Here is a 25157-nt window from a genome sequence, read left to right on the forward strand (position 1 = left end):
CAGAACACTGGGCTCCACCCCAGAGTTTCTGATTTAGTGGGTTTCAGGTGGAACTTGAAAAATCTGCATCTCTAACAAGTTCCCAGGTAACACCATTGCCTCTGCTCCAGAGACCACACTTTGAGAACCACAGGACTGGCTCCTCTTTCCCTAAGACCCACTGTAAATTCTGATTGGCTGAGGTCAGAGACATAGGGTTACCCGCCCTTCCACTGCAAAAAAAAATCAAACACAAGTGAAATTCATAAAAGTCCCTTAAAACGGTTTAGATCCCATTTGTTTCCTGGCATTTCATCATCTTTATTTATGTCTCTCTAATCCAAGGTGGAAAACACAATTTCCTTGAGTTGGAAAGATTCATAAGTGTCCCCCTTCCTTCTCAGAGCATCAGTTGTATCAAACTCAGCATCCCCTCACTACTGATCAGGCTCAAATAAATCCTGAGGCGCATTCAGGACTGTCACAGCATCTCATCACGGCCCTTCAGGAACATGAGCTGGCTGATGGGATGCAAGGGCACACCTGGCTTTGAGGACTAAATTGCTTCTTTGATTCAGCTCCGCCAGAGCACAGAGGATTCAACTCGTTTCAGCTGTAAATCCAAAAGGAAGACTTCCAGGAAAAAACTGCCCTTTTATCAGCATTGCTTATCAGTCTTCTAATGATGGGGACCCCAGTGGCACCTAAATAAAGGCCGGTAAAACCTTTATTTACACTACACACTTGGTTCAGCTGATTGACTTAAAGGCTGTGCTTGCATTTCCTATAATCCAGAGTGGAAGACACAGAGGAAGAGTGAATTTGTGGGAATCCTGATGATAGAATCAAACGTTATTGAATGCTTACTATGTGTTTGAACACTTTATATTCTATGTGCTAATATAGATTACCCCTTGAGGTAGGCACTGTTATTATTCTGATTTTAAAGATGAGAAATCTGAGACCTGGAGATGTTTAGCAATGTGCCCAGGGTCTCATGGCCAGTAAGTGGGGGATCCAGCATTCAAACCCAGGCAGTCTGGGTTCACAGCCTATATTCGTAACTGAGACCAGCTTGGCCACCACTGTGGGCAACTTGCTTCCCCTCTCTGGTCTCTGTCTTCATGAATGCAAAACAAGGGGGGTTAGATCATAGAAAGCTCGTGGCCCATGGGTAACATTTGGCCTGCATATTTTAACTATTGGGCCCTTAGTGGGTTTACATTTTTTTTTTTTTTGAGTTAGATGTCAACATGTACAAACCAAGAAACTATACATGATAAAGTTTTGGGTTCTACTAAAAACTGGAAGATATGGCCACACTGGTCTACATTCCTGTCTGGCAATAATTGGCTGGAGCTGAGAAGCTGCTGCCTATCCTGGACCATCACAAGCTCTGTAGCTTATCACACTCTCCAGCACTTCCTATTGTGTCACATTGGCATGTATCTACCTCAGGACCTTTGCATATCCTGTTCACTATGCTTGGAACACTCTCAGAGAGCTGCCTATCTTATTCTCTCCTTTTTTCATGGCCCAATCGACATGTCACCTCTTGATAGAGCCTTTCCCTGTGCTTTATTTAAAATAATGTCTCTCCTATCTATCCCATGGCACTGTCTATTCTCCTCACTCTGAGTTATTTCTCTTGGTACTACTTTATTACCACTTGATCTGTCTGTTTACTGACGGCAGGCAGAATAGCTGAGTGGTTAAAAGGTGGGACTCTGGATCCATACTGCCTGTGTTCAGAGCACAGGTCTTCAATATACTAGCTGTGTTAACAACACTGTACCATATACTTGAATGTTGCTAAGAGAGTAGATCTAAAATGTTCTCACCACAAACAAGGAATGGTAATTATGTGATGGGATGGAGGCATTAGTAAATGCTATGGTGGTGATCTTTTTGCAATATATAACTGTATCGAATCAACACACGGTATACCTTAAACTTACACAATGTTATACGTCAACTATATCTCAATAAATCAGTGAAAAAAATACTAGCTATGTGAAGTAGGCAAGTTACTAAACTCTATGCCATGAGTTCTTCATCTATAAAACTGGGGCTAATAACTGCACCTACTTCATGGGTTATTACAAAATTAAGAATTAAAACAGTGCTTGGCACGTATACTGACAGTATTTATTGAAAGGATTAAGCTAACTGAATCCCTTTACATAACCTGCCTGGCTCTGTAGACAGTTTAGTTTGTGATACTGAAACCAGACGCTCTCTTTTTAGCTCAAGTATCATAAAGTAGCTTGACACTTTGTGCTGAAAGAATATTTTGCACCTTAAACTTTCTAAAGTCAACTTCTTTTTGAGACTATTTATGCAAGCAGAAATCCCACGAATCTCAACAATTTAGGTAGAAAACCAAAAATACACACACATACACACAGATGTATAATTTTTACAGAACTATATATATCCCTGAACATTAACATTGGATATGTAGCATTTCAATATCTGTAACCAGTTACGTGAGATTCCTTGGGATCTAAATGAGGATGTGTAGGGAGTCTGGCTCCTCCAGTCCCAGCCCTAAAGGGCAGGGAAGGAATTGAGTCGAACTGGAAATCAAAAGTCACAAAGGGCCCTTTACTACCACCTGGTCTCACCTTGTTAATCCTCTTTCCTCTACTGTCAGCACATGTGGTTTCTGCAGCATTTTACACACTTCATACCCAGCCATGAGTAACGCTTCCTAAGGCATGAAATTCCCAACTCGGAGGTGCCACTCTATTTTTCATAGATATAGTTTAGCTCCAACATGAAAAACCATATTTGGGGGGAAAAAAAAGCCTAAATCCATGGCTCTTGCTGTGTTGTCTTTTTATTTTTTTCCTGAGATAGTCTGTTCTTTCCTTGATTTCTGGATAGGACTCTATCTTGAGCTGTGGTGTCCTTTTTGTTTCTTTTCTTTTTCTTTCTTTCTTTTTTTTTTTTTTAATTAAGTCTGTGGTTGAGCCCTTGTGACGAATATATTAAATAAATACGTTTTGGATCCCCCCCATACCAAATTAGCCTATATCACCCGATCTGCTGCTCACATCTGAAAAGGTTCCATGCTCTCCAGCTGTAATTTGTTCCAATGTTTTATTCTAGCTCTATAGAAATAAAAAGTTTCCCCAATCCTCCGTGAAGCCCCAGTTCTTTTCTGGGAGCTGAATACTGCCGTGTTGGTCTTAGACTGCTTGATTCCACCACACCTGCCCAATTCTGTGCTGCTCAGGGGAATCTTCTACATGTCTGCAAGAGTGTCTGTTGAATTTAAAAATATATATATAAGAAGGGCCTCCTTGGAAAAGTGCTACCAAGACAAGCTCATATGAGAGTTTCTGAGAGGGGGCAGGAAGACAAAGAAGTAGCAACTAAATAATACTCATTTTCCAAGTTTTCTTCTAAAAATGCCTATAATCTTTTAGACCCAGTTCACTGAAGTAAAATTCAGCTTGCATACAGATCCCTGCCCTGTGAAAGCTGAGGGCACTCCAAGTCACTTTACTCAATGGCCTTCGGTTTTCACATCTGCGAAAGGAAGGGCTTTGGCTGAATGATCTTCAGGATTTCTTGCCCGACTAACATTTTGCTTGGTTCCCTGAAGTACTTTAGGCAGCTCCCTGCCTTTCAAATTTATTTCAGCACCAGCTTCAACATGAGCTTAAAATCTAGTAAGAGGTTCACTCATAGAACTTGTGCCCCTCCACAGGGACTCCTAAAGCTTTCTGAATTTTTGTTGTGTTTTCTCTCTCTGTTCTACTGGGCGACACTGGAAGCAGGGAGGAAGACTTTCTCGCTCCCATTTTTATTTTGTTGTTTGTTTGTTTTTTCACTCTCCTCCTTGGTTTGGTTAAATTAGTTCGTCCCAGATCACATCTGCATCTCTCTCGTGCTGTGTTCAGTCCCGGCAGTGTTAGCCTGGGTCAGACCCCAAAGTTGCAAGGTCTGTCTTCACTTTTGCCTTCTTTCTTTGCTTTCTTTGAGCCTACGCTCTCCTCTCTCATCTTCCAGCCTACCAAACCCCACATCTCTCTCGTCTTACATAAAACTGATCAGATGAACTCTTTCCCATTATGTCTCACTAAGAGACTAATGATTCAGGAGTTCAAGAAATGAGGGCTCCCTTTAATACCACCACAGTGAATGCATCCTTGGCTTGAGAAATCATGGGGACCATTCAGGCACTGTGCTCGTGAGGCCCACAGTCTGGGGATTCACAATAAGTCATCAGCCAATTACAATTACCCGAGAGGATGGAAAGTACTTTAAAAAAATCTGACAAATAGCGAGAGCTCTGGCCATCAGGAAAGGCTTCTCATCTTAGACCCGAAAGATGAGTGGCTGATTAAGGATGCAGATGTAAGAGGTGGCAGTCCCAGGGAGACGGAATAGAGATGCAAAGGCTCAGGGGAAAATGAAGATACTGGAAGATTTCCCCTTTAATAAAAGAGAAATGCAGTCCCAGAAAGGTTACATGATTTACCTAAAGTCACATAATGACTAGAGCACCAAAATGTGGTCGTTTTTGCTCTATTCTGTAAGACCCTTGCAGAGAGTTTGCTTTTACAAAGGGATCCAGTGAAAGGTCTGAAGATTAGTTCTTAGGGAATGTTTCTCTGCTGGCAGAATACAAATCACTGTGCCACATGGATGAAGGAAAAATAGCCCATAGCAGCGAGGGTTTCTGAATCCCTCTCTAATCACATCACCTAAGGCTCTATGGTCAACTATGTCAACTCCCAATTCCAGCCCTGGCTTTACTAACTGTAACTAATGACTGACAGCACTGTCACTATGCTACTCTCAACAGCTGCATCCAAAAATTTCACCAGACAGCAGCCTGCAGGCTTGATGCATCCTGCAGACTAGTTTTGTTTGGCCTGCATTGCCTCAAAGGTTGTTTAAAAGTAAAACAAAACAAGATACTTAAAATGCCTTTTAATTGTGGCACCAGGGCTACATCCATTTTCTTTTCTAGTTCTTTAAAGTCAGGCTAACATTTATGGGATCAGGCAAACGAATGTCCTAAAAAATCCTTGTGTATATGTATGTATATGTACGTATGTGTGTGTGTGTGTGTGTGTGTGTGTGTGTGTGTGTATACATACCCCTAACAATAGGAACATGAACAAAAAAGATTAACCATTCTCCCAGTAATAGGGAGAAGTTACTACTGTTGATTAAAAATACCATCAAGACAAGCACAGAACAGAACTGACAGTAGAAATGTTTAAAATGTGGTTCTTCATGATTTTTTGGAGACCCAACCACAAGGTCTTTAACTATTTCTGATTGTCTCTGCCTGAGCCCGAAGTATAGACGATTCTCTAAATCCTGACCAGCTGTCATGGGCTGTTGACAAAACTCAGACCAAACCACTTTGGTGTTTGGGAGAAAGAGGCTGCCAGAGCGCTGTCAGGGAGAGAGAGGACAGGGTTCTTTTTTTTTTTTGCGGTACGTGGGCCTCTCACTGCTGTGGCCTCTCCCGCTGCCGAGCACAGGCTCTGGACGCGCAGGCTCAGCGGCCATGGCTCACGGGCCCAGCCGCTCCGCGGCACGTGGGATCTTCCCGCACCGGGGAACAAACCCGTGTCCCCTGCATCGGCAGGCGGACTCTCAACCACTGCGCCACCAGGAAAGCCCCGAAGACAGGGTTCTTAAGATTCATGAGAACAGTCTGTCCCCGCTAACAGCAGGAGTAGGTGCCTCTGCAAAAAGAAATTACCCACTTTGTATCCTTTTACTTCCGACTCATTATCCAGGGCCTTCACTTGATCCCAAGTCAGGATAATTTTGGAGTCCGATGAATTCCATATGATGTTTCCGGGGGGCTGACTTGGCGCTGTAAAAATTTAAGATATACGAAGTCACAGATTATTAAGTCTCAATGGATTCTGAGGAATATCTCCTTCCTAGAATTCGAGAGTGGAGGCAATTTAACGGGCTATTGCACTAATATGTGTCTTCAAGGTCACTAAAATCTGACGAGATACAGCATTGCAGATGGAAAACGATTCAGTTGGTCGCCTAACATTTATAGCTAAAAGAAGTGGCCCTTCCCAGTGAGGAGAAAACATTGATCTTTCTGTCCTCCGGAGCAATGAATTTTGCATGGTATTCGGAAAGGTTCAGTTAAAATGCTAAGGTAAATCTGAATTTCCATAATGACACCAATTAGTATGCAAATGATCACTGGGAGGTGGGGATGGGAATGAACTTGGAATATGTTTGATGAATCTCTAAAATATTTCTGAGCAAGAATGTTCTTACGTGGCTTTCTGGTTGTCACGTTGACTGTTGCACTGGAGGGGCCTGTCCCTGCAGAATTATATGCCTTGACAGCTAAATGATACAGAGCGCTGCCTTTTAAGTTGGTGATTTTTGTTGATGTCTGATTTCCTATTGTTCGTATTTTTCGAGCATTTTCTTCTTTGTCGTCATGTCTCCAGTATTTTACCTGAGAAAATAAAAAGGAAGACCTTGGATGTCATACCTGTTGGGGAGATCTCCAACGTCATCAGGTGATTTTTTTTTTAATACAAGATTCTTATGACAGAGTTAATTTTCTATACAGCAAGTCGTAAGCAGAGCTTTCAGAACCAAGAGCTTTGTGCGTGCTGAGAAATCATCGATAATTACAAAGGCCCCCTTTTTGTTCTTAGCTTCAGAGTGAGATGGTAAACTGGCACAGTCATGATTGGGTACTTCTCCCTTTTTCCCCACCTTGTTTTGAGCCCAAGTGATCCTCGGTGTATCAGAAGTCAAAGCTCATTTTGCCAACCATCTTATACATGCTTAGACCTGCATGTATTTAGACAGAGCCCTCTGGAGAGTACCATGGAAACGGGTAATCTCACAGTGGAATGCTCAGGGCTTCCATTCACGCTCCTTTAGAAACAACTATTCTCTAAAACAAATGCCTCTAAATGGAACTTTAGGTCTTTTTCCCATCAGAGGGTGTCTAGAAAGTTCTCATTGAGGGGTAGGGACCCTTTCCCAGAACCAAGGCACCTGTCTCTTGCTTACCTCATACCCTTGTATCCGACCTCTATTCTTTTCCATGGGGGAGGCCCAGAAGACTTCAACATCTGTTGCAGAAAGACTTCTGGCAAAGATGTTGGCTGGTGCTTTGGTGGGTTCTGCAGATAAGTATGGAAAAAGTTATGACTCTATCAGCTGCATCAGAATAGGCTTCTAGATGCAAAGGCATCATATGGGCAAAGAATCAATGATTATAGAATAGTCCTTAGTGATTATGATCCAAACCCTCATTTTACAGAGAAACCATCATTAACAGCTGGGAGAGAATGGTGATGGAGATGGTGGTGAAGAGACTTTTTCAGTCTTTGGCTTTTAAATTTAGGGGTAGGTGGAAGGCAAGTAACCCAGGACACTTAAGTTTAAGCACCACGTTTCATAGCCAGCAATTTATTTAACACACATCCTTCTTAATTAGCATTTGTCCTAGGTGAGAGTCATAGTCACTGGTTACGAAAATTAGACAGAAAAAAGGAGAGTCAGCTGACTTGACTAAGTTTCAGGAGGGCCGGGTGACGGTTCAGTTCTGCACAGCCAGCTGCACGTCTTACGAGCTTGGCTGTACAAGTCATTTATGCTTTCTGGGCCTCAACCTCCTCAGCTGCAAAGGAGAGTCTGGACCCAGTCTGTCCCCTAAATTTCAGTTCTTTTCGCCAGATTTTTGCCAGAGCTGTGTACCATTTTTATGTAAAGATTTTTCCTTTCAGTGGTCTTTCTTAATGAACAACTCAGGCATGTTGTGAGTTATAACACAAATGAAATCCTGGTTTTGATTTGATAGCTGTATTTTTTCTGATGCAACTCAAATCAATATGTAAGTATTAAATAATTTTAAAGGTTCATCTAGTACGTTTACAGTCAACTTGTGTGTTCCCTCTGGAATGCACATTCTGTTCCAGAAAATGGTATACATGGAGACCCCTAAGGTTTTGTCTATTTATAACAATGTGTGATTCTATTTATGTGTTAATTCATTCAGTATCTATTAGGGGTCTGTGTGTCATACACGTTTCGACACTGGCGACACAGAGGTAAAAAATAAATAGCCAGCCCTCAAGAAACACACAAAACTAAAATTCAAAATTCATAATACATTGAGATGAGAATTATAACAGAGCAATGTTAAGACACAAGGAAAAAGAGAAGCACCTCACTCCGTGGGCCTGGGGAAATGAGAGAAGACCTTGGTTGTTTGAGTTGAGTTTTGAAGGATGACCATGAGATCACAAGGTGGGCAAAGCAGGGAACTTTAAGAGAAGGTGAAGCATATACTAGGGGCTCAAGCTTGTTTGGAGAATTGCAAGTCCTTTGGCTATGGTTGGAACATGAAGTATGCAGGGAAGAGGGGCAGGAGTTGAGGCAGAAAAGAGAGGTGGGGGCTAGATCATGGAGGACCACCGAGTCTAAGGGGCGGACTTTTTTAACTGGATGGAAGAATTTATTGCATCTTCACTTACTCCAAGTCAGTGACTCAACTTTTAATATGGTCTCATTCCGAACATCACCTTTGAAACAATGAAGGCGAGCTCCGATGGAGATGAAGGCCATTAGGAGAGGTATTCTGAGAGCAGGGATGGCACAGAGGCAGTGAAAATGAGTGAGAACCCCTAAACATGATAACACCGGGGATGACAATGAGAGCAATCACACTGCTCTGTGACTTACTCTATTCTTTAATAACAGAATAATTTTTGAGTACAATGTGATTTAGGAAAAAAATCATATTGAGAGGAAATACAAATTGTATTTTGGCATTCACTTAAAGGCATAAAATAAAATAGAATTCTGTTGAAAGTAATGTGATAAATACATAGACATGAAGATCTTATATGGTACCTGAGATTCTGGTCCTTAGCAGTGGAATTACTAAAGGATAAACATTTGTTTTTATACACCGTGGAGCTGCTATCTTTCTAAGAGATTCGTGGTAGATAATGAATCATATTTTTCATAGTACGCTTTTCTTGATTCAGGATATGCCTTCAGTTTATGGGTAGAGTGCTAAATTGATTGTACGTCCTAAAGTCAACATCTCAGAATTGAAGAAACATCATACCTTCTTCTGCAGAATATACCACCGTGGTGGGACTGAAAGGGCCTTCTCCTTTATTGTTGAAGACGCCCACTTTAACCTCGAAGGGAGAGAAGGGATGCACGCTCTCATTCCTGAACACGTATCTGGAGGCGTCCGCGGAGGCCAGCACGGTCAGCATCCAGATCATTTTGCCATAAGGCCGGAAGGCCACCACGTAACCAAAGCCTCTGCCGTTCTGTAATTCCTCAGGGACCGTCTGGGAAGAAAGGGAGGCCGTCTTCAGAGGCTGCAGTACTTTGATGCAGATGCTACATTGTTTTATTCCACTCCCCACCCCCACACACGCCCCTGTGTTCATGCTATCTTATTGGGGGCTTTGTCGAGAGTCTTCAATTTGGGATTTGCCATCAGTCTACCAGAGATATTCAGGGGGGATTGAAGCAGGGTTCAAAATAAATCAATGGAGAGCCTGGCTTCCTGATGGGGGAGACCCAGCTCTGAAACTGTAGGAAATGACTGTGGAAGACACTGGACAGTTGATTTAAAAAGCAACATTCCCAACATGTACCATCTAGTAGGATCCTTCCTCCAGGGTCACACGGACACTCATTGAAAGAGCTCTCACTAAAGAAGTGAGGACCATCCTGGCTCAGGCAATATCTTCCCTCTCAGCCCGGAAGTGCTGGGATGGAAGGGGTGAGTGGTTTCTCTCACTGCTGGGGCTCTGGTTAAATGACAGATTGGAACTTCCGCAGCTATTGCCTAGAATCCTTCAAAATCATTGTGGACTCTTTCTGAAACTCTGACCTCCTGTCTCAAAATCAATTTTTAATAAAGTGGTGACTAACACACCTCTACGTTGGTGAAAAAACACTTTACACAAGAGGGCTCCTGCAGCAAAGCCAATCTTAGGAAATTGTGCTGGTACACGGAGTCTATTGTGGGCAGATGTTTTAAATCAATTGGCCTTGTAGTAATTCAGGAAAAAAAGAAAAACTGGTTGTCTCTAAACCAGCCTTCTTTAATGTGCATATTATACATATATACATTTTTTCTTACGTTCTCTTCCCTTTCATGATTGTTTTTCCTGTGACCAACTGAATTAAAACTTGACTCCACAACGGACGGGGAAGCGCCATCTTTTCCTGCTAGCCATTCACGCGAGAGCGAGTGTTTGCACTCAAACGGATTTTGGCTGTTAAAAACAGAGAAGGCGACTTCCCATATACGTTTAACACAGAGTAAAATGATAAAATAGCCTAGGCTAATGTATGTTCCTTTCGTTCTGCGATTCATTTACCTCCCAGGTTATAACCAGTTCAGATTTGCTGCCTCCGCCTCCACTGACGTTAGCTGGGGTGACTTCGGGGACTGTTCAGGAGACAAAAAAACAAGTCATGTCAGGTGGCAAAGGCCAAGAGGGCCAGCAAGGTTGCCGGGCTGAGGTGACTCAGTTTAAACAGATCCTCGGATGCACACAGCTCTGAGATCAGAAATTGTATGGTCGAGGGTCCCGAAGCATCAGCTCGCGGAAGTGAAACATACCCAGGAAACTGCTATTAGTTACCTCTTTCCCATTCAACAAGAGGCACACCTGTTATCTGACGTGACTGAACAATGATTCAGCTCCACCCCTAGAGGCCAAAGTTCAGGGGGATGAGGAAAGGACTGAGGTTCTGGTTCTAAGGCTTGGGCAGGCGTTTATGAGCCACGTGGTGGTACACAAAGAAGTGATGATACACACTCTGCCCGTGCAGAGCTCACAATCTAGCTGGAGGGTGGGAGCACATGCAGGACGATTCCAGAGCGATGTCGACAACCAACAACATGCGGCACAGACAGAACGGAGGAGTGCGGAGGCCGTCTGAAGCGCAGGCCGGACTAACTGCTTCTCAGAGGAAGGTGAGTTTTGAGCTGGGTGTTGAAGGAAGTGGTGGACAGAGGTTGACCCCTGGCTCACCGTGCTTAACCTCTTTGACTCCCAGTTTCCTCTGTAAAAGAGGGCAAATTATGCTAGCTTCCCCCTCAGGATTGCTGAGGGGAATTCATTAAATTACGATTTTGGAGGGAGAAAGGAAGCATGGGGTTAGCTATAGTATCATCCTGTAAATGAAAGACTCCAGACAGAATCTAAAAATGTCCGGCTGGGGTATAGATTTGGTGACTGGGAATGTCCCCTTGGATAAAGCCAACGAAATACAGCCAGATGGATTTGTGTCCAAGAGTAGGGTCAGAGTTTCCATTTGCTCCGGGGCCTTCCTCTTCCTTCAATAAACATTTGGCCTCATCGCAGCTGGGACCTTCACACACACCCACACTAGGCCTCCCACTCTATGTGAGACAAATACAAGGGATGCAGGTGAATTTATGTTGTTCTCTCACCGTGCTCACCCAAGCTGCGTACACTGAAGCTCCTATAAAACTGCCGACCGGGCTTGCGTGAATTACTAGGATGGTCCTAATCTTAGCTTTTGGGAAGGGTTTATACCCTAAGAAGATTTACTGAACATTTCTGAAGAACTTATTCTTTGCCACTTGACATTTCTGTGAGTTGATTTCATTCGAAGTGTGGGTGTGCATTTGAAAAAATAATAATCCTGGTAGGAGAGTCTTGGTGACAAAGGAACCAGTGAAGAAAGACGTGGTGTTTGAGAGAACGAAGCAGAGTGTCTCGCCCTGTACCAGGGAACCCAAGGAAGAGTGAGAACATAACTCTGGATTGAAACTCACTGCTGGGACTCACAGAGAGAGAGAACAAGCTAGTGGTTACCAGTGGGGAGAGGGAAGGGAGGAGGCGCAGTGTAGGGGTAGGGGAGTAAGAGGTACAAACTATTATGTACAAAATAAGCTGCAAGGACATATCACACAGGGGAATATAGCCAATATTTTATAATAACTATGAATGGAGTATAACCTTCAAAAGTTGTGAATCACCATATTATACACCTATAACTTATATAACATTGTGCATCAACTATACTTCAATAAAAGTTAATATATAAAAATAAAAACAAAAACACCAACAAAATAATGAAACTCCCTGATGGTAAAGCTGAGCATCTATTGGTCTCATTTCTGATGATCACAGTCACTCAGGGAAGGGTGGGCTAGCACAGAGCCTCGTTAGGGCTGAAGAGCAGGGAGATTCAAAGCCTTTCCCTAAGGAACAGGAGCTCCTGTATCCTTGGTGCTACTCACGGGCCTCTTCTGTCCTCCGCTTCTCAGAGGGCTGACTGGGCTCCCCAATCCCAATCACGTTGGCTGCAACTGTGCGGAATTCATATTCGACCCAAGGGTTCAAACCCACCACAGTTGCTGTGAATGTCTTCCCATCAATGAGTTCTGGGACTGAAAGACATCAAAAGGTGACCATGTTTCATAGGATTCCATGTTAGGAAGATGGGAACTTCTATCCATCATCATCACCATTACTGTGTTCGGGGCATTGCTGCAGATCTGAGGGTAGCTGCACAAACAGCCCTTGCAGGGAGGTCATCCCAGACCTCTCTGTGCCAGACTAATAAACTCAAATCACACACCAGCAGATGACATCACAAAAGACAGTCTTCAAAGCCCAAAGCTACTTGACCATAATCACTATTATTCTCACCTCACCTGTTTTTCAGCATTTACTGTATCGGGCTGGGCATATTGTTCAATCCCTCCAACTATCCTATGAGTAAGGTGAAATTATTCTCTTCATTTTTATAGATGAGGAAAACGTACCACATAAAGGTCAAGTGACTCGCCCAAGGTCATACTGGATTTGCACCTTTGTCTGACTGCATGGCTCAAGCTCTGTAACTTATTATAACAATGGAGTAATAATGTTATAAGTCCACACAACTACTGTTAATGAACTGTGTTAGCATACCAAAAGAAAGACTCTGTAAACATAAACGGAACGGCCCATGAAGAACAGAAAAAGAGTCAGAGAGGCAGAATTTGATAGTGTTCATCCAGCAGGATTTGGGGAAGGCCTCCCTTCACAGAGGACAGGGCCCCCTGCTTGATGCCACAAGCCATGGAGCTCTGGACTTGGCTTCTATGCTCACTGCACAACCTTTTGGGTTTTGAATTAATTGCTATGAAGATTTCCCAATGGGCCCAGGAGACTCAGAGGGACGTCCCCTGTGACAAAGCTGAGGCCCCTGTGACTAGGCTTCAGTGGCTTCTAGCCTCCTTGGGGCCACACTTTTAGAGTCCTTCCCTCCAAAGTTGAAGAAAGTGGGTTCTGGAGTCAGACAACCTGGATTCTAGCCCTAACTCCACACTCAGTAGCCAAACGACCTTGGGCAAGTTGCTTCACCTTTCCATGCCTTGGTTTCCTCACCATAAAATAAGGCTAATAACAATATCTATTCACAGTGCAGTTGAGAACACTCAAGAAAAGCACTTAGCAGAACATAGGGCACATAGGAAGGGCTTAACCAATTCCAGCTGTTTTCTTTTGTAAACCATCATTATTATCGTCATGAGAATCAGCATCTTCATCCCACTCCTGTCCTTCATTGTATTTATTCAGCAATTTATTTTTTTTTAAGTATCACAATCATTTCTGTATGGGGTCATAACAATTCTTATTCTTCCCATTTAACAGAAGAGGAATATGAAGATGTATAGAAAGCTGCTGATCAGCAAAGTCAGGACTAGAATTCTTATCTCCGTAACTTCCAGATTTTTCCTTTCCTTCCTTCCTAAAACACTCCTGTGACTCAGAAGAAAGTCAATGATTCAGCTGGAAACACAGAAACCCATTTCAGAGGTTAGATAAGCTAACATGGAAAGACGAGAAGAGTGTGTAACTTGCTTGCAATAACTACTTGTTTGTCCATATTTTCCTCAAACGAAACCTAAATAAAATAACAAAACGAGTCAATTTGGAGGTGTAGACAGCAGCAGGGATGGTACGGCCAACACATGTATTCTTTAATTTTACAAAATCTCATGCCTCTTCATGCCCAAATATATCCATCTAAAAAAATGGGCAGGAAGTCAAGAGGCTCCACGCAGCCCTTAGATACGGGTTTCTTGAAAGCTGTGTACAAACTTTACAAAGACTGTGATTAAACAGTAACATAATCCACTGCTTTTCAAAGTGCCCCACTAGTGGTACACATACGATTTTAGGCAATGCACAGATAGATGATGCTTTTTATTTTTATAGCTAATGTATTTTAAAATGTGTGTCAAAAATATAACACAACAGACCTACTATCATTGCAGACTCATTGCTTAGAACAAATTAACAAACAAACAAATATGAATCAGTAGAAAGAAAAATATCAAATAGTATACTCGTTGAGGTATAGGAAACACTGCCATAATGTCTCATCTGTAGCTGTGTCTGAATGAGAACCTAGACGCCTCTCGGCTTCTGCCACAGAGCTGTGTCCATTCTGCTGAGTTTCAGAAGCCCCTGTGAGACACCAGCACCAGGCATCCAACATGGTACCTGTATTAACTGCTTGCCAGCCCACGGAGAACGGAGTCCTGGCTTGAATGACATACATGGTGATGGGGCTGTGGTTGTCAGGCCCGGGTCTCCAGGAGAGCTGAGCAGTGGTGTCTGTAATTTCATCTATGGCCACAGCCTCTGGGGGGCCTGGAGGACCTGAGAAAGAGCAAGACCCTCAGAAGTTGAGCAGAGTGTTCAAATGTCCAAGGATGTGACCACTTTGTTGAATGGGGCGCTGACCTATTCAACTGTTGATTCATCCACCCACAGATTCATCGCTTGTCAATTACTTTTTGAATAGCTATTAGGAGCCTGGCTTTCTTCTAGGCTCTGAAACTACAGAGATGAGTGAGACGTGGCCTGGCCCCTTCCTTCCACGGCTTCACAATATAATAGGAAAAACCAGTAGGTATACAAAGAATTACAATAGGATATTTGTTCTAGATGTCAAGAGAGAATATTGTGGTACCACCAGGGCCCAAATTCATTAATCCATCCATCATATATTACAAGTTCCTACTACGGGTTGGACACTGTTATCTGGGTAAGTGAAGATTGGAGCCTTCTGGAAATGGTCATTTCTACCCCTGATGATGTGAGCGAAGGTGACTTTAGAACTCTGGGGGTCTCAGTGCTGCTCTGTACATTCCAGCTGCATTGGAATGTCCACGTAAAATGCCAACACACACTTGCGTGCCAGGGAACTGCTGTGAAAGTGGCCTGTGTGCACGAGTCCCAAGACTGTGCCTTCTTCAAAGCGATTTCAAAATCGGGTTGAGAGTCGAAGGACCACATTGGCAGTTTCTGTAAGTTTCACACCTGTATTTTCCTCCTTCTGCTCTGGATGTGCATTGTTTCTGCCATTGTACTTAGACCATTGAAACGAGCAGAAATCAGTTTTAAATGAAGGCTTGTAAATCATAAAGAAACGGAGGGCTGGAAAGTGGTTGGTAAGCAAACACAAAATAACAGCAGAGCCAGAGCAAAGACTCAAAGCTGTCCTTGATTCCAACATGAAACGCTCTTAGCAGGCGGTTAAAGGCATTTCTAACAAGTGACCACCCGGGCAGAGAAGGTGAGTGTGAGGGACACATAACGACACAGCTTGTGTCCATTAGACAGGAGGAAGGAGATCTTCCTGGGAGGGATGTGCTGAGGCCCGGAACAGCAATCACATGTTCTTCCAAAATACTACGGGGCCACGGCGCAGGGGCAGGGAAGAAAGAGACCTTTCACAGAGTGCTGAGAAGTTAATGGCAATTTCTGGAAGTAACACTTTGTTCTGGGACTCACTTCCGTACCCTTTAAGTGATGCCCTAAATTTCTCTTTCCTTTTTTAAAAATCATTTCTTATAGACCCACAGATGAGACTAAATTTATCTTCTCCCTCCTACTCCTGAATGAAAGGTCTGCAAGTCGGTATGCTGGCACTGATTAATTTTCCATAGTGACATTTCAGCATGTCAGTCTAATGCCACCTAGATAGAACTGAGGTAACCTCTGGTCTTCAGGACTCTTATTAATCAGAGAAAAGTCCAGAAGACAATATAATCTTTTTTTTTTTTTTCTCACCAGCTTTCTCATCCTAGCATTCCCATCCTTTCTTAAAATAGATGCTCCTTCCATGGCCTTTAGAATCAAAGTACCACAAGGAGAAAAGTGTTCCTCTGCACATTCCTCAGTGAATTAAATTGATAGAGGAAGATCTGAGCCCACTGTTGGCAACTAGGAAGAAGGACACGAAGGGGTGGCATGAAGTTGGCCCCGGGGGTAAGATGGTGCTTTCACAGCGCGGTTTGCTGTTTGTTGTGTCCCTGCTACCAGCCCCACCCAAGTGTAGATATGCTACACCCTGCAGAATGTTTACCACCTTTGTTTTGGGGAAGTTGGGTCTCTCTTTCAAAATGACAAAATGAGCAAATGTTTATCCTCTGAGCAAAGTGGTCACATGGTCTGGGGCTCAAACAGTTTGTGTCACAGGCAACAGCGGAGGGAATGCAGGTGTTACACCTGCATCCCTGTTTCTTTCTCAGGGAAGGGTGGCCTTTCTAGCTGCTGTTCGAGTGCTCTAGATTAAATAAAGTAGGTATCAGAGAATCAAGGAAGCCAGAGACAAGACTCAAAGCTTTACTAGTTTCAGACACAAAAATCTCTTACATGTCAGTGCAACGCATACCAGCCTTGCCTCTGCAACACGCAGAAAAGCTGAAAGGGCAGAGCTAGGAGGAGGCAAAACAAAAGATGATGGTTTAAAATGGCATATTAATTTATTGGCTTTATTAACTGATCAGGCTAGATGTTCTCTTAGACCGCATTTGCAAATTCCTCTTGGTATTTCATGTTATTTTCTGTGAAATGAAGTATACAATATCATTTAAGAAATTCAACTATTACTAATTTAAATATTTATTAGTCTAATTTATTGGCGTTTAAACTGCTGATCTGAACATTATCCTAATGAAATAGAGGATACATTTTCAACAACAGAATTCTTTTGGTCCCCAGCGAGAGAGCAGACCAGCTCTGGTGTATTTTAAAATGGAAATAAACCCGGTCCCGTAGGTTATACTGCGGGTAGCTCTACCCAGGTTGGAAGTTCTTTCTCTTCTCTGGCCCTTATTCCTTCCATTATAGAAAGGTTTTTAAGGCGATTTAGAGGGGAACCAAAGCAGATCTGATGGAAAAGCTATTTTTCTTATCCTCTCTTGACAATCCGTTTGAGTTGCTAACTTCCACACACCTCCCCCCTCATGTTATGCCCACAGGACATAGCAACACTTTTTGTGGCTTCCAATAATATCTTATTCTCTGTGTACTCAGATTCATCCTGCCTCCAAATGTGACACCTCCTGTATTTGCTTGCACTCAAAATTCTGCTGGCCAAAGATTCCTAAACACCAACAGTTAGGGTTCGAATGAAGGAGACGCTGGCTAAGAGATTATTTGGATGTTCTGATTTGGCTTTACATTTAACTTTAGCAAACCCCTGAGCATGCATCACTTTGATTCTGGCATGTACACTGGTTCACAAAGACTTGAACTTTAATTAAAAAAATAGTTCTTAAAAGTCCACTTACTCTTCCTTTAAACATTGGTTTGTTGAGGCTCAGTCAAGTCATTCACAGCCATTTGGATGAAGTTAGACCATGTCTGTCACATGCAAGAGAATCTCACCAATGTCAGTTTTGACATCAACTTCCTGCGTATTGACTATATCCCAGGCAGGAACTCTTTCCTTCTAAAGCCATATTTTAGAAACTGGACAGAACTATTAACTTTAGGGGGAAAAAAATGGGAAAAACTGGTGATGATTTTACTTAAGCCACTGTTACATCAGTGACCTAACTCACTACAGTAAGTCCCCTACATGCGAATGAGTTCCATTCTGAGAGCGAGTTCATAAGTCCAATTTGTTCCTAAGTCCAACAAAGTTAGCCTAGGTACCCAACTAATACAGTCAGCTATATAGTACTGTACTGTAATAGGTTTACAATACTTTTCACACAAATAATACATAAAAAACAAACATAAAAAATAAAGAAAACATTTTTAATCTTACAGTACAGTACCTTGAAAAGTACAACAGTACAGTATAACAGCTGGCATACAGGGGCTGGCATCAAGTCAACACGCAAGAAGAGTTACTGACTGCAGGAAGGAGAGGAAGTGGGAGATGGTAGAGTTGAAAGATTGTCAACAACAGAAGACGGAGGGCAAGCTGCAATTTCACTCACGCCTGACGTTGATGGAACCCAAGTTTGCATCTTTGAAAGTTTGCAACTTGAAGGTTTGTATGTAGGGGACTTACTGTAATTTGGTTGAGCCCAGATGAAACAGCAAAAGGCACAGTTTCATCCTTCTTTAAGCTATTTGCTTTTCCTAATCTAAAGTTATTCTGTTCTAGTTATTCTGGTGTTGAACTCCAACACTATAAATCAGAGTAGTGGGAGCATTTATAGGAGTTATTTTCAGTACAGAGTAACTGAATTTGCTCTGCACTTTCTGATCCCCTACGAGAAATAGCTGCACACAAAACTTCTGTAGACTCTTAACCACTGTTTACAATGTTTACCTTCTATCGTCTTTTCCCCTGTAATTCTAAACCACTGAGGTTTTTAGAACTCTGTGCAGGAGCAGATATCACAAATATATTTTACGAACAAACCCCAAAATTCCCATACCTCTCACAATCAGGTCAGCAGCGGCAGACAGCCTGTCTACACTTGTCTGGACCATGCAGACGTATTTGCCAGCATGCTTCAGCTGGATGTTCCGGATCATCAAATCACCAGCTGAATCCTGCTGATAAAGTAGGGGAAAGTGGCCACAATTACTTTTTAATGAGCTCTAACTATCATTATCACATGAAGGACACTGTGACTAATGGATTTATTTTACACTGGCTGATGAAAACATTAGTGATGCAAGCCATGGCCTATTAAAAATATGTGAGCCTGCCTGAGAGATAACAACAGCAACATCTTCAGAACACACCTAGGACAAGACCTCAGGTGCCTGGCTTCTCTGTGTCTCTGGAGCAGTTTGCCATCCACGCTGGAAGCACTGAAACTTACGTAATAAAGCAGCTGCTGACCTAGTCCTGTGGGTTTCTTCAGATATGCCCTCAGCCTACAGCCTTCGCTGGCACTGCAGTACTTGGGAACCCTTGATTTGGAAAGGGGAGGCAAGCCCACATTTGGAAGCATCTGTATTTTACTGCACAACCCTGTCTTATAGGCATCATTCTGACTACTCCCAGGTTTGAATTAATGAATTATGAGGACCAGACTCTCCAAGGACATCTTGCATCACCTACTGTGGAACAGTGCTAATTTGTTTTCCAATGCCAAATGTATGTTTGATCAGCAGATGAATAGGACTAATTACATCCCGGTACGGATGTCTATGTGCTCTAGAAATATTTCTACATCATTCACCAGCACGGAACTTTTAATAAATGTGAGGAGATGCCTCCACAGGCCATCACAAAGCTGGCATTTTAACTGAAGAACACTGCTACACCTTGGAGTTCGGTTTCAGAGCTCTGTTCATCAAACACTTGGAGAACAACTGCTTGAGCAAGCGAACACCCAAGGGTTCAGAGTCAGGAAGCTATTCTTATTTCTAAACCTTGATGGATGACAAGATAACATAGGTTATTTTGGCCCTCTTGTTATGCTTCTAAATGACAATAATATTGGATAATACTTAATGGTCCTTAATATCTGGCAGGCATATATTACACCAAATACTGACATGTCCTGTGAGGTAGGTACTTTTATTATCCCTACTTTACAGATGAAGAAGCTCAAGCACAAAGAGGTTATTTGTCTTTCCTAGAGTCACTTAGCTGATCAGTGGCAGAACCGGAATGTGAGCCCACAGAGTTTCAGGCTCCAGTCCCTACTCATTACCAGACTGCTGTCCTATCAGCTGGAAAGATCTTATTCTCATTCTAAATGTGTACTTAGTTTTCCTCCTTGGTTTCAGTACAGCATATTACATATTTACCCACGGCAATGAAAGACACAGAACCGCCAAGAGTTGTAAACAGGATTAGGAGAAAGGCAAAAGCATATCGTCAAGAGAGAGCTTAAGTTTTGGGACTTAGTTGTCTGGGGCTGATCCCTGCTGTGTGACTTCCTGTGAGTCTCTTAATGTCTCTGGGCCTTCGTTTATTGACCTGTGAAAGAAGGATGCATTGCCTACCGTGCTAGCTTGTGAGAATCAAATGAGATTGTATGTGTATGTAAAATCCGGAAAACTGTGACACACAGGGTAAATTTAAACTAGTATTACGGATGGCTACGATCAGTTTTCCTTGTGAAACAATTATGTCAAAGACATTAAATCTAATTCAAGGAGATCTGTGAATTTCTTTTTTAAACCTGAAATCTATATTTCATTTATAACACTTGGGTTCTCATCCAGATTCTACTATTTACTAATCAAGTCTTATAATTGCTAGTAAAATAGGGTAATTGCTACCATATTTCACAGAGATTCTGTGAGGATTAAAGAGCTGATATATAGGAAAATGCTTGATAAATGATTAGGCACTTTGCAAATATAAGTTATCATCATCATCATGATTATTATCACTACTTTACCTAAGACATTTCATGCGCTAGGACTTTGAACAGAGGCTTAAACAAAAAATATGCCTCACAAGGGGGTATGTGCAGGGAAAGTGGGAAGTCATAGTGGTTTAAAGGAAATGGCTACACTATCTCAATAATTTGTTTTATTCAACAAGGGCTTGAAGGTCAAAGAAACCAGTTGTAGCCAGCAGATTTCAGAGCACAGCAATCCATTAACAGAATTTGATGACTGTGTGGTTTGGAGTGTGCTCTCCTCATTTGCAGATTTTGACCACATTTGTGTTTTTAACGTAAAAGTGAAACAACAAAAAAAAATAAACACGGGATTGAGGTATGAGTCTCACAGAAGCAGACCCCAGTAACTTTCTCTTTCCCTTCAAAGTCATACAGACCAAACTGTTTACTGAGATCTACATTTATGTTCCTACCAAAGAGAACAAAGCAGCACTGTTGTCTGCTCTGTTCCTGACCGAACACTCAGAGCCGCTCAGAGGACAATGAAATAATAACTCTTCCGAACACTGCAATAGGTCGGCTCTCCCAAGCATCGTCTGTACCACACTGACACAGGAAGCAGAAACTGAGAAATGGGCTTGACTTCAGAATTGCTTCCTTACCTCTTCTGTTATCTGGCGCTAACCCTATAGAGACTTATGATCCTGGTGGCTAATACACTTAGCTCTCACAATTTGTAGCGCTGTCCCACATTTTGCAGTTACTTCTTAGCAATGGTTGATTGGTGCTAGTACTGGTATCACAAAAGAGACAAACACTTCCCATACAAAAGGCCAATGAGAGTGATTCCATGGACAGAGGTCTCGACAAAAGGCGGTCACTAGTGCTTGACTCCATCACGGGTATCTCCATCTGTGCCTCAGCCCTGGCTGATGTGCAGCCCGTCCAGCATGAAGTGCATATCTGTCTAATTGGCAGGACATCTATTTTGATTGCCCAAGCATCTGTTCTGATTGGTTGGTGCCCGTGCCATTCTGAGAGATAATATTTTTATTTTTTATTATCTCTTATGCCCAAGACATTTATTTTAGTCTGAAAACAAATATTCTGCTTAATCTATGAAGGTTTTCTCAGTATATATGCTCACGTTATTAGAATTAATGTTACCCTCCTTCAATGAATACAACCATTAATGTTTCTCACATACTTCTTTTGTGGTAGGCATTGGGCTATGTAGTTTTCTAGACCTGAAGGTATTTAACATCCTCAATGCCTTTGTGAAGTAGTTCATATCACTCTCACTTGGGCAAAGTTATTAGGCTGAACCGTATCAAAGTGGTTCAGAATGGTTAATAATGGCAATTTCATCCAGCCTTCCTCAACCAGGACTCCAAGAGAGAATTACTAATGACTCGAGTCATCCACTGATGTAATGAATTAACTTCTGTCTCATGCATCTAAAATGGTACCGGTTGTATACAATCCTTGGGAGAGTTGAGAAAATAGTTACTCAAATCATTTTTGGTGTTCTGTAATTCAGTGGAGAGGTACTGTTTGACAAAGGCAGCGAGAATGTAAATAGAGGAATAGCATTATCTTTGAGAGGAACACAGGCCCTCCACATATCATACAGATAATCTGTAAGCCTTAGCCCATTTATTCCCAACATAATGGATGGGGGTAAGATGAGGGGAGTAAATCTGATTCCTGTGGTAGCATGAGGGATGGGAGGGCTTTTCAACACAGACTCATGCTTATATTCTGCTGTCGTTGATTGGACTCCTCCATGATAATAGCAGCCAGAATGAACCTGTTTTTTTTTTTTAATTTTTATTGGACTACAGTTGATTTACAATGTTGTGTTAGTTTCAGGTGTACAGCAAAGTGAATCAGTGATACATACGTATATCCACTCTTTTTCAGATTCTCTTCCCATACAGGTCATTACAGAGTATTGAGTAGAGTTCCCTGTGCTATTCAATAGGTCCTTATCAGTTATCTACTTTATGTATAGTAGTGTGTATATGTCAATCCCAATCTCCCAATTTATCCCCCCATCCCCCGAATCTTCATTGCTAATAGGAGAGTAGGGCTATGTTAGGGCAGAACAATTTTTTTTTAAAGATTTTTTTGATGTGGACCATTTTTAAAGTCTTTATTGAATTTGTTACAATATTGCTTCTGTTTTTTTTTATGTTTTGGTTTTTTTGGCCGTGAAGCATGTGGGATCTTAGCTTCCCGATCAGGGATTGAACCCGCACCCCCTGCATTAGATGGTAAAGTCTTAACCACTGGACCTTCAGGGAAGTCCCAAGGGCAGAAAAATTATTTTTGAGAATGATTGTGATAGATTCAAACTGTTTCCAGAGTTAACCTCTTCTTGGTGTAAGAGTTCAATGATGCTATGTGTATTTTATGGAAAGTAAGGCATTTTGAAAATTCAACGATTAGAATTCAAATTATCTGGAGATATTAAATAATCTGATCAGACTTTCAGATTCAAGAAAGAGAGCCCCAACCTCACAATGATAAGTCTTCTACAAGAGCCAAAGGGTGTTTAAACAGCAGCCTAAAAGCATCTCACTAAACTGTCCTTAAGCTATTTTCTTCATCAGGTTCAATGGCATATGGTACAGTATGGGGCAGAGAACTTGGGATTTGAAGTTTGAAGCTGATTTCTGCAACTTAATAGCAGTGAGGGCCAGGTAAGCCACATAGCTCCCATTAGCCTCAGTTTTCTCATTCATACACAGTAATGAATAACTAACCTATAGGGTTAAGGATTATGAGGATTAAGAAAAGGCATGGCCTATAGGTGGCTCAATAAGCAGGGCTGCAATCATCACTCAAAAAGGAGTAGATATTAACCAAGAGTTTTTGGAAATAAGGTGTTTGAACAAAAGTTAGTCTAAACGACTCATCTGAGTCAGTTTTGAGACCTTTAGTTGCTGATTACATATCCTGGGGATAGTCTGATATTAATACTTACCCCTCCGACTCTTTCAAAGTGGTCCCCGTCTTTGTCAAAGTCTATCAGGTGTCCATTAAATGACCAAGTAAACACGATGTTTAGCGAGTGATCGTGGGTTACCTGGCATGGCAGAACGATACTTTCTCCAACAGTGACATCCATACTGGAAGGGGGTACCATTACCCTTGTTGGATCTGGAGAGTGAAAACAAAGCAAAACAACAAAGCCTGTGAGCTGGTGTGGAAATAAAACGTAGAATCCAAGTGCAGGATGAAATACTAAGGAGTTTTGCTTTATTTTGTCTTAGTCTGTGCCCGGCAAACCTCAGTCATCTGGGAAGCTCAGAGTCGGGCCAGGAGGTCATTTTTAATATGAAAAGATGAAAACACTTATTATGTGAACCTTCACAGAGCAGCAGAACTCAGCTGGGGAGCACTGGGGTTAGCTCTCTTAAGACATTTATGGAAGGGCCTACTGCTGGCAGACTGCTCTGAAATTATCTCTTCAAAAAGGTTTTTAGATCTCCCCAGTTTCACTAGAAAGCAATACTACAGCTGAGTGCAAACAGGAAAATCCATGTTAATTTGAAGTTTGTTGGGGTTTTTTTCTATTATAAAAGTGATACATGTTTAGTATAGGGAATTTAGAAAATTCAGGGCATTTGAAAGGAGGGACCAAAACAAAACAAAACAAAATCCTACTTAGTTTCTGACTGTCCAGATAAAACCCCTATTTTCATTTTAGTATAATTTCCTCCTGTCTTTTGGATTCATAATTTTTCAGTTGTCTTGTTTTGCATTATTGTAAACATGCTACACATGTGATTTTCCTTTTTTCTCTACTTAATATAGGCTTATACCTTTATCCACATATTTTTATAATCTGCATAATATGCTGTTAATAGTTTCAATCACTTTGAAACTAGTAAACATTTTAGCAAATTTTATTATAATTATAAATAATGCTGTAATGAACATCACTGACAAAATTATATGTATATATAACTTTTTTATTGAACAATAGTTGATTTACAATGTTGTGTGAGTTTCTGCTGTACAGCAAAGTGATTCAGCTATACATATATACACATTCTTTTTCAGATTCTTTTCCACTATAGGTTATTACAAGATATGGAATATAGTTCCCTGTGCTATACAGTAGGTCCTTGTTTATTTTATATACACAGTAGTGTGTATCAGTTCCTCCCAAACTCCTAACGTAGCTCCCGCCTTCCCCTTCGGTAATCATAAGATTGTTTTCTATGTCTGTGAGTCTTTCTGCTTTGTAAATAAGTTCATTTGTATCCTTTTTTTTAGATTCCACGTATCAATGATATAATAATATTTGTCTTTCTCTGACTTTACTCATGTATTACTTTTTTTTTTTTTTTTTTTTTGCGGCACGCGGGCCTCTTACTGTTGTGGCCTCTCCCGCTGCGGAGCAACAGGCTCCGGACGCGCAGGCTCAGCGGCCGTGGCTCACGGACGCAGCCGCTCCGCGGCATGTGGGATCTTCCCGGACCGGGGCACGAACCCGTGGTCCCCTGCATCGGCAGGCAGACTCTCAAGCACTGCGCCACCAGGGAAGCCCCACATATTATTTCTTTAAAAT

The 25157-nt window shown here is 42.0% G+C and overlaps 1 protein-coding gene across 8 annotated transcripts in view; it reads right to left on the bottom strand.

Moving 5' to 3' along the window:
- CNTN4 (contactin 4) overlaps nt 1-25157 on the bottom strand; it is a 973761-nt gene that overhangs the window by 6072 nt on the left and 942532 nt on the right. For 7 of the 8 annotated variants that reach the window (XM_060307734.1, XM_060307732.1, XM_060307730.2 and 4 more), the window contains 9 exons: nt 23565-23740; nt 18701-18821; nt 14517-14675; nt 12260-12409; nt 10362-10432; nt 9083-9317; nt 7015-7127; nt 6259-6445; nt 5718-5830 (listed from right to left, as the gene is read on the bottom strand). In XM_060307734.1, coding sequence (XP_060163717.1) covers nt 5718-5830; nt 6259-6445; nt 7015-7127; nt 9083-9317; nt 10362-10432; nt 12260-12409; nt 14517-14675; nt 18701-18821; nt 23565-23740 — 1325 coding nt within the window. The remainder of the gene's footprint in view (nt 1-5717; nt 5831-6258; nt 6446-7014; nt 7128-9082; nt 9318-10361; nt 10433-12259; nt 12410-14516; nt 14676-18700; nt 18822-23564; nt 23741-25157) is intronic. The other variant, XM_060307736.1, reaches the window with a different exon arrangement.

This window comes from Globicephala melas, chromosome 11, assembly GCF_963455315.2.
Source record: "Globicephala melas chromosome 11, mGloMel1.2, whole genome shotgun sequence".
In the NCBI taxonomy this organism is placed as follows: domain Eukaryota; kingdom Metazoa; phylum Chordata; class Mammalia; order Artiodactyla; family Delphinidae; genus Globicephala; species Globicephala melas.